Source organism: Polyodon spathula, chromosome 29 (assembly GCF_017654505.1).
Source record: "Polyodon spathula isolate WHYD16114869_AA chromosome 29, ASM1765450v1, whole genome shotgun sequence".
Taxonomy (NCBI): Eukaryota; Metazoa; Chordata; class Actinopteri; order Acipenseriformes; family Polyodontidae; genus Polyodon; species Polyodon spathula.
The window spans coordinates 8,747,603-8,764,002 of NC_054562.1; the positions used below are offsets into that span (position 1 = coordinate 8,747,603).

Below are 16,400 nucleotides of genomic sequence, written 5' to 3' on the forward strand. Positions count from 1 at the left end.
TGATTCAGTGCGTTTTTGAGAGAGAGAGAGAGAAAGACTGAGCTAGATAGAAGCAGCCTAGTGACCATTTAAAAGCAGGACCAGCTGCTCCCTCACACTGCCTCTGTGTGTCACACCCGGTCCCAACTTCAAGGGGATTGAATACTTTTAAGACAGCTGCAGGGTTTGTCAGAATGTGGTCTCGGTCAGAAACTCCACTGCAAAACGACAGGCAAAAGGCGGCAGCAAGAAAAACAGAAAAGCAAGATGCTTCAAAATAAATAAAAAGGACACAAAGACTTTTTTTTTTTTTTTTTTTTTTTTTTGTAAAAAATGGTTTAACAATTCCATTTTTTTCTGTATAAAACACAGTTGAAACCCCAGCCAATCACACACACAATTGCTGCCGCACAAATTAACCAACAAATTTACATTCCCTTTCCCACACCCACCCACCCAACCCCTTTTCTGTTTTTTGTTGTCAAACTTAAAATCTAAAAAGGAACGTACAAATTTTGTTTTTTTTCTTTTTACTTGTTTTACAAACGCAAAACCTAAAAGCAATCTTTTTTCTTTCTTTTCTTTAAACCGCTTGACAAAAAAAAAAAAAAAATTAATAATCCCAATTATCCCTACTCTACTACTTCTGTCCCAGCTCCAGCACACTGACAGGAGGAGGACCGCACGGTGCAGGAAAGAGCTTCTCTATGCAGTCTTCTGCTGCCCCTTCTTCCCAATTAGAGACTTGTGGATGTGCGGGATCACACCTGCAACACAACACATTGTTATTATTATTAGCAGCAGATGCTTTTATGCAAGGTGACTTGGAGACTAGGGGGGTGAACTCTGCTTCATCAATTGCTGCTGCTGCTGCAGAGTCGCTTCCAATAGGACCTCGTTTGTTTTGCGTCTCATCCAAAGGACAGAGCACAAGGCGGTTCAGTGACTCGCTCAGGGTCACACGCAGCGAGTCAGTGGCTGAGCCGGGATTTGAACCACCCTTTCTTTAACCCACCGGACCACCACAGAACTAATGCGACACTTACCCCCTCCAGCAATGGTAGCCTTGATGAGAGAGTCCAACTCCTCATCTCCGCGGATGGCAAGCTGCAAGTGACGAGGAGTGATGCGCTTCACCTTCAGATCTTTTGAGGCGTTCCCTGCCAACTCCAACACCTGCCAACCAAATCAATAGTCAACAATCAATCCCCAAGGCGAGGCGGCACACAAAGGACAACTGCTGAACACAGACACTTGGCACCTCACTTCTACAACTGAGCTCTCGTTTAAAAAGTTGTTCAATAACTCTCATATGATTTGATTATTTAAAAAGTAAACCTCTGAATTATGACTGATTTTTTAAAATTTCCCAGGAAGACTCCACAGGTCAATTGCAAGTCTTTTGTCCACAGAAATTGCTGAACTCACTTTTGTAAGCACTGTGTTTTAGTATCCTCTAGAGGGCAACACCAGTTACTTTGGGTTTGCTGCATAGGAGACACGTTTCTATACGGACTATCTTGAGCTGCAGTTTGTTGCAATGGGTAATAACTTGCGCACTGGTTTAGAACCATCCTCCGTACGGAGCATGGCATCACCCCCAGTTAGGACGCTCCTTTCAGTTCACCCCACAGTGTTCTGCAGCAGGTCCTGTTGACAGTCTCAGCAAACACCAGACCCGAAGTCAAACTGTAATGGTGCGACTTGCAAATACAATGTCATTTTAGTTGAACCTTTGCACATCTGCGTTTTTGCCATATAAAAATGGACCAATTACAAGCTCAATTACACACCTTTCCAAGCATTCCTCCAGCATTTTCAACCACTCTGAGAGACACCCCCTCGCTCTGTTTGAAAATACAGAGCATTTCTCTGTTTGTACCTGCGATCACTGTTTGAAAAGGCTCTACAGAGCGTTTCTGTTTGTACCTGCGATCACTGTTTGAAAAGGCTCTACAGAGCGTTTCTGTTTGTACCTGTGATCACTGTTTGAAAAGGCTCTACAGAGCGTTTCTGTTTGTACCTGCGATCACTGTTTGAAAAGGCTCTACAGAGCGTTTCTGTTTGTACCTGCGATCACTGTTTGAAAAGGCCCTACAGAGCGTTTCTGTTTGTACCTGTGATCACTGTTTGAAAAGGCCCTACAGAGTGTTTCTCTGTTTGTACCTGTGATCACTCTGTTTGAAAAGGCCCTACAGAGCGTTTCTCTGTTTGTACCTGCGATCACTCTGTTTATTCTACCCAGCAGCAAACATGTTAGAGTGTGGAGCAGTTACTATAATGTAATTCTAATTGCAATTACTGCAGCATAACTAACTGAACAAAACAGCATTATAAATATCAAACAATTCTGCTGTAATTATAAAATGTATTTATCTGGCAGAGCCCAGGTGTTCCAGGGTAGTACAGGGTTACAATGCAAGCTTTGTATTTAAACACAGTGTAGTTTACAGTAAGCGTAGCCCCATATCGGAGCCCGGGTCTGATCCGGCCGGTCCCCGTCGGCAGCAGCTGAAGGCAGCGTGTGGAGGAGCAGAGCCCCAAGCTCACCTCCGCAGTCAGGTACTCCAGAATGGCGGCACTGTACACGGCAGCGGTCGCTCCCACGCGCCCATGGCTTGTAGTGCGGGTCTTCAAGTGCCTGTGGATTCGACCCACCGGGAACTGAAAGGGAAGAGACACCACGATGATACTGTCACCCGACACGCAGAACCGGGCAGTGCCGGTCAGAACACTGGCGTGCAGATGTATCAGAAATGCAGGGGGGGGGGGGGGTAGGTTTGGATACACAATTATATTTGTCATTTAACACAAATATATTTCTGTTGTTTTATGTAGGTGGTGAATGGCACCCAGCTCCTATGAGGCTCTCATGCATTTGCTTGCTAGTCTTCCACACGAACCCATATAAAAAGACCAGGAAAGGTCGTTGTGCATGAAAGGCTTAATAAAACCCCACTTGTACAAAAGGCCACCAATACAGTTTATAAAAATGTTGTTCCAATTCCATTGACTTCAGTGTTGAGAGGCCTCTCCACTATTCAACACTATTCCGCTGGTCTGCATGCCCTTGGCACAGGTCTCACCGGGATCATGCTCAGTATTTATATACCATCTATTCCGAGAACACTAAACATTATTTTTAAAATTGTGCAAAAAAGAACAAAACCTTCTGTTGCTTGTTAAACTTGGAGCTGGACTCAGAAACGGTATCTGTTTCATAGTTGTAACCTAGCATGGACAACTCCCCCTTCGGTAGTTAGACTGTGTTAATAAAACACAGTGAATCACCATTAGGGACCAAGTGGCACACGGTTTCAAATTGATCCATCCCAGGGAATTAACAAAGCAACACAAACAGCAGTGAGACAACCCGCCTCACCAGCACCCCATGGGATACTGTGCTTTTAACTGCACATCAGGGCAAATCACGCAAAATACATTGAGAAAAACACTCCACTGCACAGGAAAGCACTTCTATCTCTCGGGTAACTTGGCAGGGCAACAGGTTTGTGTGCACTGCAGTATGGTGCAATATCATTTAGTTTTTTATCCAATTAAAATAGAACAGGGGAGGGGCATATAGCACTCCCCCAGTATGATATAGTTGTATCACTTATCAGCTTGATTACCTGTAAGCCAGCTCTCTGGGAGCGAGAGACTGCTTTCGCCTTGGCTTTGCCACTGTCCTTTCCAGCCTTGCCTCCTGCCTGGGTCGGGGATAAAAACAGAAGTATGTCACAAAGACAGATCACACCAGGAGCACAAACTAGGCAGACTCCTCCTGGGCAGCCAGCAAGCATGTGCTGCTTACACAGTGAAGGGTTCACAGCCCCTTCACAAGATTTAACTGCACCTCTGATATTTTAGTTGCGATTTAAATGTCTTATATGTCTTATATAAGAGAGGGAGAATAATTACATCACTATATAACACCGTTACACATTTAGTGGCAAGCGTAAATACTCTTTGAAATTAACAGTTCACTTTCCTGGCATGCAATTTTCTTAACCCACCAAGTACCTAATAAATGCATTAATAATAAAAACACAAATTATATATCTGATACATCGCTACATGTTTTTGCGAATGTTAGAATTAGAATAAGTTATCATAACAATATAGTTAAAGGAGAAAATTGAAATAACATTTCGATGAGGGCAGCCTGTCCTCATATTAGGGCAATGGCACTGAATGGGCTAAAAAAAAAAAAAAATGTGTGTGTGTGTCTGTATATATATATATAACTTCAGTGTGGTCACAGTCGTGAATCTGGTGCATTCATATTTGGCCTTCGGATCGATCTACCCCTGCCGAGCTGACAACATGCCCCGTTTCAAGATGTGAAACTCGATCTGTGCAAATAAGCGCGCTAACCAAGCAGGGTTTGCCCGGCCCCCTATAACTGTACCCTTTACTACCGTACAGTATATCCTGCACAGTCTGCACTCCTAAAACTGCACGCAACTTTAACCCCCTGTGGGCAGAGAGAAGCGGCGAGTCTTCATTCAAGAAAGTGTAATCATTACTGTAACTACACAACCCCCCCCCGAGCATTTTTACTCACCAACAATTATATATTTGCGCATTATTAAAAAATACGTATTTTGCATATTGATAAACCGTCATTAAATAAAATCTATTCCCCAAATACGCAGATCCCGAATACTCCTGTACTGTAGAGCCCCGTTGATCTCTAGACAGTAACAGGAGGCTGACTCTTCAGTGCTACACTGAGTCAGGTACGCCAGTCTAACTAGGTTACAAGCGAAACGAAAAGGCAGAAACTGTTCTAGATATAAAAACAACCCCGAAGCCACAGAAGTGCCAGGTGGCGAGGATAAAGACCTGTAAAAATGGTTTTGCTGTACATTAACTGCCACTGCTGTCGAGCTCCGTTATTTTAGAATTAAATTCCACAAACGTTTTTTTTTTTTTAAATGGCTGTTTAATATTAAAATCGCATTCCAATTATTATAACCTTGAAACACCGAGCTGTTTGATAAAACGCACACAAAAATGAGATTTCTTTTTTTCCCGCCAACCCGAGCCAACGTATGTTGAGACACCAAAAATAAAATCAACAACGTAAAAATATATAACAGAAAAAGCACGCCAAGTAATCATTATCCAACCAACATCCAAACTACAAAAGTAACCAATATCGCATGAATCAGTGTTTAAATGAGCGCAGCGCACACAGCAAGCGAGAACAGGAGCAGTGTGAGGGATCGCATATCCAGTACCACGCACAATAATAATAACAACAATAATAATAACAACTCAAAAAGAAAACACACACCAACCAAAAATACACAGCTCCTTGTGGAAAGGTCGCTTTAAACAAAACGCAAAGGCGTATCTTTGAAGTTTAACCCTGCCATCTCGGGCGGCCCCCGTAAAAACAGAGAAATAAGATTGCGGTCAAAGCGGCAAAACAAAATAAAAACCGACTACAGCTTCCGCACACACTCCCGAGAAACACCATTAAAAAATAAACACACACACACTGTATCCTTCATAAACACCGAATAATACTCATATCTGTGCGTCTAATTACCATCTCTGCTCCGCTGTTTACTGAGATTTTGTTTTTAATTGAAATTCCTGTCAGGAGTCGCGAGGACGGAGACAATCTTTCTTCTTTCTTTTTTTTTTTTTTTTTTTTTTTTTTTTTTTCGCTCGAGACAGAGCGAGAAACAATAAAACCTTAGCGCGAGGCAGCGCGCTGGGGGGGGGGGAGCTCGCGAGCGAGGCAGGCGGCCAACCGGAGCGCGTTTCACTGGTTTGAAATGATTCCCGCAGCCAATGCCGCCTCTGCTTCTACACTGGCGCCCTTCCCCCCGCCTGCGAGATCCAGCCGTCAACGGATTTTTTTTTTTTTTTGATCACGAGCCTACAAGAGAGGGCGGGAGAGATTGACGGCGCTATCAACCTATCGTGTGGCAGATCAGGGTAACGTGACAACCCCATTCCGCCAATAAAACAAAGCCGCTAAATAAAACCGTCAAATTATAAATATATACATATATATATTAACAAGGGAGCGAAGCAAACGATACATCGGCAGTTTTAAAATTAACACGGGTGGTTAAACACGGTGAAACTATGACGAGAGGACGCAGCGTCGAGGGAGCATTGGCGTGGCTGTGAAACTGCCTCCCTCTGCTCGCCATCTTGGCTCCGGTTATTACGAGGATCAATCTGAGCGAAAGAGATCTGAGCCAAAACGGCGCCAGTTTCCTTACTGTCTCTACTCCAAAACCTTGGCAACAGGGCAGGCAGATTAAAGAGCCGACCAACAAGAAGTCTCGATTGAGACGCGAATAAAGCCGCAGCGGGGGCCATTCAGAGTCAGGATGATAATTGACAGTAAAACCCGACCAATGAGAGATGGGCTTTGGGTTGTGAGGGGCGGTGCTGTTTACATAAAGAAAAAAAGTCTTTGACCAATGAGAGGAGGGCGCTGGTGACGTCAGTGGTTACCACTCGCAGAGGAAGAATGAGCGAAATGGTGGCGGGTGAAACGCTTTTTTGACGGGCGGCGAGGGGAGCCAGTGGTAACACGATGTTGTGTGAGACGTCATTGATCGGCTAGGCAGGGAAGCCAATTACGAGCGTCAGATGCGCCGCGCCGGGGCGGGGCTTGCCGGCCCGGGCGGAGAGGCGCAGGAGGGAAGAAGCTGGCCTGCTGGTTGAAGATGGCGGACGGTGACAGTGGGAGTGAGCGCGGCGGCGGCGGCGGGGGAGCGGGCAGCGGGACCGGGTTCCAGCACTTCCAGCGGGAGCAGGACACGCAGGAGCTGGCTTCCAAGAGGCTCGACATCCAGAACAAGCGCTTCTACCTGGACGTGAAGCAGAACGCCAAGGGCAGGTTCATCAAGATCGCCGAGGTCGGGGCCGGGGGCTCCAAGAGCCGCCTGACCCTCTCCATGTCCGTGGCGGCCGAGTTCCGCGACTACCTCGGCGACTTCATCGAGCACTACGCCCAGCTCGGGCCCAGCAGCCCGGAGCAGATCGCGCAGAGCTCCGGGGGGGAGGACGGCGGGCCTCGCCGGGCCTTGAAAAGCGAGTTCCTGGTCCGAGAGAACCGCAAGTACTACCTGGACCTGAAGGAGAACCAGCGCGGGAGGTTCCTCCGCATCCGGCAGACCGTCAACCGCGGCCCGGGGTTCGGACTCGGCGGGGGAGGAGGCGGGCCGGGCGGGGGCATGCAATCCGGGCAGACCATCGCTCTCCCCGCGCAAGGGCTGATCGAGTTTCGAGACGCCCTGGCCAAACTCATCGACGATTACGGGGGAGAGGACGAGGAGCTGGCCGGCGGCGGAGCGGGGGGAGGAGGGGGGCCCGGCTACAGCGAGCTGCCGGAGGGGACCTCCATCATGGTGGATTCCAAACGCTTTTTTTTCGACGTGGGCTCCAACAAGTACGGGGTGTTCCTGCGAGTCAGCGAGGTGAAGCCCAGCTACAGAAACTCCATCACCGTGCCCTTCAAAGCGTGGGGCAAGTTCGGGGGAGCCTTCAGCCGCTACGCCGAGGAGATGAAGGAGATCCAGGAGAGGCAGCGGGATAAACCGTACGAGAGGCGGGGCGGGGAGGAATCGGAGGAAGACGAGGCGGAGGACGATTGACTCTGCCCCGGTTCAGCCGCTGATTACCCCCCAGCCGCACACGAGAAACACGCCGTATTGACTTTACTAAACTACCCAGTTCAAGATTACAACTCGGGGCTAGCAACGAGAGAGCGATCCAATGCAACACGCAAAAACAAAACAGGGGGGGGGGGTTTAAAAAAAATACGTGCATGACGAATCGAACATTTTAAAAAGAATGAAACTAAAATCTTATCGGAGTGAATGCAGTTGACAGCTGATATAACAAAACAAGTGTGGTTTCAAAAGAAATATATAATAATACTACAGTCTGTTAAAGGGGCTGTTTTTTTGGTAAAAATTATTATTATTATTGTTATTGGATGGTCTGATTCTGGAAAAAAATATATATAATTTCTTTTGGATATTATAATTGCATTTCTCTTTCTCGCAATAACCGTTTTTTCCTCTGTGCAAACCAGCGTTTTTTTTTTTTTTTTGTAACCTGTGTGATGTTTTAAAGATGCCGTGGTTTATAAATCCTTTAAAAAAAAACAAAAAAAAAAAAAACAAAACCAAAAAAAAAAAAAAAAAAAAAAAAAAAGTTTATTCATTGCTTTTAACAGAAACGAAAAGAAGAAAGTAATCGCACACACCCACGAGTACTATTATATATACCCATGTACATACAGCCTGGGGTTTTAAACGGGGAGATGCACGGTTTAAATACATCGATCTTCCCGTTAAACAAAACCAGCACACCCTTGTGTATTTTTTGTAATAGTTTTTACACAGTGTCTGAAGCCGGGGGGGGGGGGGGCGCATTCCCAGCTCTCCTTTGAAGGCAATTTTTTAAAGTCAGCACGTGTGCACACCGGCCCCCCAACACTCCCGCTAACAACACACGAGTGAGGGGGGGGGGGGCACCGATAGAAATGGACTCGATCAGGAGGGGGGGTAGAACAGACACTGGAGATAATTCAAATGAACCGCGTTATAATTTATATACTGCAAAGCGTTTAAAGTGGTGAGATTAATCCACAGCGGTTCCGACACGCGTGTCCCTTTGTGGGAAACGGTGCTGCTAACTACCAGTTTTTTTTAGGAGTTAAAAATTGACTTTTCAAATATTCTGAAGCGCAGGAAAGCGCCCGCCAGTCGGACCGGCTGAATCGGGAATTGTGTGGGTTTTTTTTTTTCGACTCAAACGGACAAAATCATTGGATTAAAAAAATCCTGAATGGGAGTTTTGTTACAAAAAAAAATAATAATAAAAATGAAGAGGTGACGTCACCAGTCAGTGCAGCCGGACGAACATGCGCACACGGGTGCGTGTCTGCGCGTGTCTGTGATCAAACACAGGATCGACTGCAGCTCCCCTCGACTGGATTAAATACATACAGGAATAATTTAAAAAAATCACAAAAAATGAAAGTATGCAACAACAGCAGCAGCAGTTTTGGATTCTGGGGGAAAAAAAATAGAATTTGGGAGAAAACGATTGAAAAAATAACACTACAAGACAAACAAAACTATATTTAAATGCAAATCGTGATCTGTTGTGTACGTGTTAGCTATTCCGGGATGGGAATGAGACTCCCATTGCACAGCAGTGTGATCCAGTCCTGGTTTCACTAGGAGCTTAATAATCAGACACACCTGAGCTTGTTGCCTAGATACACTGGGGCTGATCAAGCTGCTGGTAAAACCTGGACTGGATGACGCCGCTGTGCAACGGGAGTATGATTCCCACCAGTGCTATTACACCCTCAACCCCTCCCTCCTCCCCGTTTCTCATCCTCGCATCCCAGTAAACATTTAATAAATGTTCGGTGCTTGAGAAGTTTGCACGGAGGCTCACGCAGTTTGGACTTCATTTTAGCGCCAGTTATTACAGCATCTTGCGGTATTTTTACGAGATGATGATAATAATAATAATAATAATAATAATAATAGTAATAATAATGGTGCATTGCGTATAACTGTTTTGGAGAATGTGTTGCATATTCTGATCGATGTGTGTGTAGCTTTAATGAACCCTTCCCTCCGTGTTTGATTTTATTTTATTTATTTTTTTGTGTAAAACCCCCACCAGAAACAATGTTTTCAACACCTGGATTTTCAGCTGAGTGTGTGTGTGTCTGTGTGTGTTTCCACTTTCCTCTTTTATTACTGTCGTTATTTTAATTCCCTATTCCTCGGCAAAGAATTTGAAACAAATCCTATGGGATTATTATTTATATTATTATTATTATTATTATTATTATTATTATTATTATTCCTATCCTACGGTATTTCTGTGAATCCTTGATAAGGCAGCTGTTTCTTTAGTCGTGTGTTTCCTGTTGTAGAAGTATTACATTATACCATCCTAAGTGTTGTTTTTACTCATATTATTCAATATATTAAGTTCCTTTAAAAACAGACAGTTCAAATTCTTTGCTAAGGAGATCTGCCTGCAAAATAACCGGTCAAACCCTCCGAACAGAATCGAAAAACGGGGGCTTGAAAAAGCTGGCTTTACCGGCGCGCAGGGGCTGTGGTGAAACTGGCGCCATGTTGGCTCCGGCATGGGCTGCGCCCCGTGTTCCGCCCGCGCCCGCTTTGAGCCACAATGGTCGACACTGGAGCGGCAGTTTCACAGCTACCCCTGCGCTCGGAGCCCAAGGACGCAGTAATAAAACGGAGGCTGGCTGTCCGCCTGTGGTGTTTTTAACGGGATTCGACGGGCTGTCTCTCAGCGCCTGTCCCTGTTGGTAATATCTGAGTTCACTCTCTCTTGTCAGCGGACGGTCTCCCCTCTCCCCTCCGCTCTGTTCAGGTTGTGAAGTGGTTCTCCAGTCAGGTGTAGACCACAGTTAGACCAGCAAGGTTTTCAAAATATTTGTTTTAAGCCGCAGGGATGGGAATGAGACTCCCGCTGCACAGCAGTGAGATCCAGTCCTGGTTTCACTAGGAGTTTAATAATCAGACAAACCTGAGCTTGTTGCCTAGACACACTGTGTGCTGATCAAGCTGCTGGTAAAACCTGGACTGGGTGACACTGCTGTGCAATAGGAGTCTGATTGCGCTTCCTGAAGCAGTGTGGCCCGTACAGGCTTCCAGAGCAAGCCTTAACTTGTTTTTTTGGCTTTTTTTAATCAGAATGAAAAAAGGTTGCATCTGTTACAAAATGAGAAAACCTTTTGTGTGTGCTAGTGAAGCAATGAGCTCTGTTAATTAACTAGACCCTTAATTGAACTGATAATTTGCTTAGTTATAATATATATATCTAATATATATATAATATATTTTCAGCTCAAAAAGAGCTCTGGCAAACAGTTGCAGATTGTAACAGTTTTATAGAGTAGCGTAGAAATTGCAACTTCGTGCCAGTTCTGTAAAATTAACCCAGTCTTTCAAAAAATATAGGAGTTAATTAAAGACTGAAGTAAAGGCTTTGGAAATGCAGGCTGCTGTGTATTATTCATTATTATTACTTAGCAGAGGCTGTTATCCAGAGCGACTCACAGAGACTAGGGGGGTGAACTCTGCTTCATCAACAACTGCTGCTGCTGCAGAGTCTCTTCCAATAGGACCTCGTTTGTTTGGCGTCTCATCCGAAGGACGGAGCACAAGGAGGTTCAGTGACTCGCTCAGGGTCTCACACAGCGAGTCAGTGGCTGGGATTTGAACCTCCTGGTATCAAACCCCTTTCTTTAACCAGGATAATATTATCTGGATCTGTTTCAGTGCTGTGGGCGTATTGCCAACCTCTTACACTTGCAACAGTGAAAAAGATTTCTTTTTTAAAAGAGAGAGGTTTGTGCAAACTATCACTTCGCTTCTGGGGGCCCCCCCCCCCCCCCCATTTGAACTGTGTCAGAAAATTTAGGATGCAGCCCCCAGCTGTTAATAAAGATTTCAAGTAGCTAACCCCCCCAGGGGGTCCCATTGTGTCTCTCTCTTTTTGACCTGTGTACCCCTGCAGCCCCCCCCCCCCTCACCCCACTCCTGCTAAACGAGTGTTCTTTCCTGATGATCTTGTGTATGAAAATAAAAAGCACCTTATTGCAATTTAAAGGACAGATTCTGAATTGGGCTTCAGCAGTTCATTTTGTGTGTGTGTGTGTGTGTGTGTGTGTGTGTGTGTGTGTATGTGTCTGTGTTTCTGCATCGTGCTAGTCTGCATGTGCGTGGGTGTGTGTGTCTCAGACTGTCTCTTGCTGTGTGTGTGTCTAACTGTGTCTCTGACTCTGTCTCTCGCTGTGTGTGTGTGTCTGTGTGTTTCTCTGACAATCTGTCTGACTCTGTGTGTGTCTGTGTCTGCAGGGCAGGAGCAGCACATTACACTCGCTATATTTAGCTGTGCAGTGTCAGTGTGTGTCTCTGGCAGCCTGTGCTCCTCGCTCAGTCTGCGCTGTGAGGGTGTCTTCACGACCAGCTGCACAGGAACGCAGAGAAGGGCTCGGCTTCACCAGCCTCCTCCACTCATCTACACCTCTGACCAAAACTTCAGCATCACCTTCAATTCTAGGATTGCGACATAACAAAAAAAAAATAAAATATGAACATAATTTAGATTTTTTAATTAACATCATGTAATCAAAGAGAATCTGCAAAAATGCTGGAGCCGCCTGATGGAATTAAACATTTAATGTGGGGAGAGGATTATTATTATTATTATTATTATTATTATTATTATTATTATTATATATTGTATTTCAAGCGGAGTTCTCTAGGTGTAATACCAACGGAAAACAGCAGAGGGCACCACTTATACAGCAATGCGCAATATGCTGGTGTTCTACACCGTCGAGACTCTTGTAAAAGTTTCCTATAGTAAAAGCACAGCAAGTGTAACCGGTATGCCACTTCGTATTGCGCAGGCGTGTGCGAACTGCGCCTCACGCACGTTGCTGTTTGTATTCCCGCAATCACACGTTCACGGGTTGTTTAAGTTTACGCGTTCACGGAGATCTGACCAGTTTAGCCAATGAGCTTCTAAGAATGATCTCCGTGAACGCGCCCATTGGTTAAATTGGTCAGCTTGCGCACAGAATCTGCGCAGAACGACCCCCGTGAACGCGCCCTCACTGTCTGGATCTGGAGGTTGGTTTCACTCTTACATTTTTGTAATGGTTGTTATTCGAAGTCCTTCTTATCCAGTTATTTTTTTCATTACTTGTTCTGGAATTTGGTCCTACTTTCAACTGATTTTGCTCTATTTTATAGCTGCTGTCTGTAATGTGATTAATAATAATAATAATAATAATAATAATATAATACACACATTACTAAATAAGATTTAAAGATTTAAAATAATGTTGACAGCGATAAGGCGGCTTGCTTTCCCGGTTCGCATGAACGGACTCGCTTTGTACTGGAGCTCTTATTTATTTGTGTAGATTGAAAGGGTAGTGCAGCTACACAAGAATCAACGAATAACTGCTAGAAACATCATTGAAATCTGCACTGCCGGAGTCCAAGTCTTTCTGCATCTGGCTGGCAAATGCAGCGCTCTAAAACAAGATCATTATTAAAACAAACAAACAAACAAAAACACTTCAGTTGTCTAATTATAATACACTGCGGTTATACCTCATTTCAACATATATATTATATATATATATCTATATATATATATATATATATATATATATAGATAGAGAGAGAGGAGAGAGAGAGAGAGAGAGAGAGAGAGAGAGAGGAGAGAGAGGAGAGAGAGAGAGAGAGAGAGAGAGAGAGAAAGAGAAAGAGAGGGAGAATGAATTCAGAAAAAGCGCCCAGTTCTATCCCAGGAGAATCAGATCACAAAGCAATTTATTTAAAATAGTAGCACAACTTTGGTATCTTGAATCGCATGTCTCAGCAGGGTTGCATTGCGGGGCAGGCGGGCAGTAACCCACGACTGCGATGGTGCATCAGCTGGAGGAGAGCGCTGTGACTCATTATGCAGAGTAATAACGCCTTCAAGAACAGCTCGTGTGAAAAAACTCTGGACACAATACAGCTCTGGACAAAAGCTCTTTGCATCAGCTAGAATTGAGACCTGATTAACAGATTATATATATATATTAGTGTAATTCATGTTAGATTTTGAAATGTCAATTTGTTGAACTGTCAGTTTTTCCGTTAAGTGTATGAAATACTAAAACACTGCGTGTAATTCAATATCTTTAGCTTGACATTATTCAACAGCTTTCATTCGACTTCATGAAGCACAATCGCTTCATTCTGCAGGGTGATGCAAAATTTGTGGCCAGAGCTGCACATATATTGCGGGAATTGCTCCCGACCCCGCCAGTGACGGCTCGATGTCTGTTTATATACACGCTGTCTCAGGACAGTGTCGCAGGACAGTAAGTAGCCGGGTTCCGAAAAACAATACAGCGTCACCCTCCTGTCATCTTTTCCTTTTCATTGTTAACATCCTGTCGACTTTTTTAGACTTATAACTTTGAAGTCTGTTTCAAAGCTGTTTTTAAAATGTCCGCTCTAGTGCACTGAGAGCGTCAGGGTTATTGCACACGTAGTCAAACAGAGAGCGCAACAGTAACGATCCGGGATGTGGAAGGGTGCTCAAAAAACCAGAGCTCTCAAACCCCAGTGCACTAGAGCGGCCATTTTCAAAAGAGCTTTGAAACAGACTTTACAATGCTTCCCTATGCTTTACCAGACCTCTCTGTGCTTTACAATGCTTTCCTATGCTTTACCAGACCTCTCTGTGCTTTACAATGCTTCCCTGTGCTTTACCAGACCTCTCTGTGCTTTACAATGCTTCCCTGTGCTTTACCAGACCTCTCTGTGCTTTACAATGCTTCCCTATGCTTTACCAGACCTCTCTGTGCTTTACAATGCTTCCCTATGCTTTACCAGACCTCTCTGTGCTTTACAATGCTTCCCTATGCTTTACCAGACCTCTCTGTGCTTTACAATGCTTCCCTATGCTTTACCAGAACTCTCTGTGCTTTACAATGCTTCCCTATGCTTTACCAGACCTCCGTGTGCTTTACAATGCTTCCCTATGCTTTACCAGAACTCTCTGTACTTTACAATGCTTCCCTATGCTTCAAAAGCTTGTTTTTAAGTATATGTGTAAACCACAATCCATCGGCTGAAACTGGTTCCAAAACCACGCATCGCCGATTACCTGATTTTAGCGCACGGAGAGATTTTGGATGTCACTCGCGCTGTGGACACAGAAGGGAAGGCGAGTCGCGATTAGATTTTGCATCCTTCTTTCGCGGAGGCGCACAGACCCCTTACTAATATGTCGCAACAGATGCCACCAGTAATATTTCTTCAGGAGTCGTTATCGCGATTGTCGGTTTCCTTACAAGTTGGTGTATTGACAGCGTTTATATATCAACGACCTGTTAGATCGATCGCTTATCGATAGTGATTTAGGGAGGTGATTTACTTTATAAATCGACGTTTTAAAAAGTCAGTCTTTTCGTGTCAGCACGGGTTTATATTTGCAAGCAGGGGCACTGGCCCCACCAATAATCATCTCAAAATATCGATTTCTGCCTCATCAATGTATTGCCCTTTCTGTCACTGACCTTCACAAAGCGAACGCATTTCCTGGTAACGTGTAATTGTGGACGCGCGTGGACTCGGTTTGCACCGGATCCCCCAGAACGTGCAGCTAAGCACGGGCGCGTGTGTCCAATTAACTTTCGAGTCCACCTGCAGCGATACAATCAGTGAGCTGAATGAAGAATTTCAACGCAGAGCTCCTGAAACGCAGCGCGATTAATTTGTACACGGCGCTGAGTTTATTTTAAGCTCTGGAATCGGACAATGCAATGTCTTTATGAGAACTCGGGCAGCTCGACACGACCCGGCGCTGCTGCATCCCCGAGTGCTCCTCCTGCGGGGGCTTCGGCCGCGCTGCCCGTTACAGCTGCAACTGCAGAAATCTGGTTTACAAAGCTGCACCGCGTTTCAGTGAAATGGCGAGTGAGTGTAATATTATTTATTTATATAACCATATCAAAACACGTGCACGCGTTATATATTATTTAATGTCCCCCCCCCCCCCCCCCCCCCCCCCCTAGCTCCCGGCACGCAACATCATCAATAAAACGAACTTGTGACTCCGTGACGTATTGATGCAAACGCCAATTTCAGTTCCGCTGCCGCGCTTGTCAGGTTCCGCGCTTTCTCAGCCGGAGAGCAGACGCAGGCGCTAACGCCGACGTAGTGGGGGAGAAATCAAATAGGCGACTGTTGCAAATAAAACAAAGAATTTCAATTTCACCCAAAATAGACAGCAGCGTCCACCCGCTCAGGAAAAGCCTGGCCCCTGTCCACCCGCGTGTCTCACACTGACAACACACCTGCCACGCGTGCGTTTCTGCTCCCAGGTGGTCGTTCTGCGTGAATTAAGATATAATGTTGCCCTCAGAAATGAAGCAGGGCTTCGAAAGCTGGTACACTAGTACCGGCACTGCTGTCATTTGTAACTCACGCCCGTTTTTTCGGTTCCACTTTCTTTGGAGCTGCGCAGACATTCAAGAATAACTGAGTCAAATCGAGTTCGCCAAGGGATTGCGCAGTCAGCAAAACACTGTGCAAGGATTGTAGCAAAATTGAGAAACCCAAAAACAAAACGAACGCATCTGTCTGAAAGCAGAATCATAAAAACATAAGAAAGGTTACAAACGAGAGGAAGCCATTCGGCCCATCTTGCTCGTTTGGTTGTTAGTAGCTTATTGATCTCAGAATCTCATCAAGCAGCTTCTTGAAGGATCCCAGGGTGTCAGCTTCAACAACATTACTGGGGAGTTGATTCCAGACCCTCACAATTCTCTGTGTAAAAAAGTGTCTCCTATTTTCTGTTCT

General features: G+C 45.0%; 2 protein-coding genes across 2 annotated transcripts; one reads left to right on the forward strand and one right to left on the reverse strand.

Annotated features, from left to right (window-relative positions):
- Positions 1 to 420: 420 nt before the first annotated feature.
- LOC121302372 (histone H2A.V) lies at positions 421 to 5,648 on the reverse strand. Its single transcript, XM_041232302.1, has 5 exons — positions 5,540 to 5,648; positions 3,612 to 3,689; positions 2,530 to 2,643; positions 1,026 to 1,155; positions 421 to 746 (listed from the first exon to the last, which is right to left on the reverse strand). The coding sequence occupies exons 1-5, from the start codon at positions 5,540 to 5,542 to the stop codon at positions 685 to 687; spliced, it is 387 nt and encodes a 128-aa protein (XP_041088236.1). The 5' UTR covers positions 5,543 to 5,648; the 3' UTR covers positions 421 to 684.
- A 984-nt stretch (positions 5,649 to 6,632) lies between these two features.
- Positions 6,633 to 8,423, forward strand: LOC121302371 (transcriptional activator protein Pur-beta). The gene has a single exon (XM_041232301.1). The coding sequence runs from the start codon at positions 6,681 to 6,683 to the stop codon at positions 7,608 to 7,610; it is 930 nt and encodes a 309-aa protein (XP_041088235.1). The 5' UTR covers positions 6,633 to 6,680; the 3' UTR covers positions 7,611 to 8,423.
- The last annotated feature ends 7,977 nt before the right edge of the window (positions 8,424 to 16,400 follow it).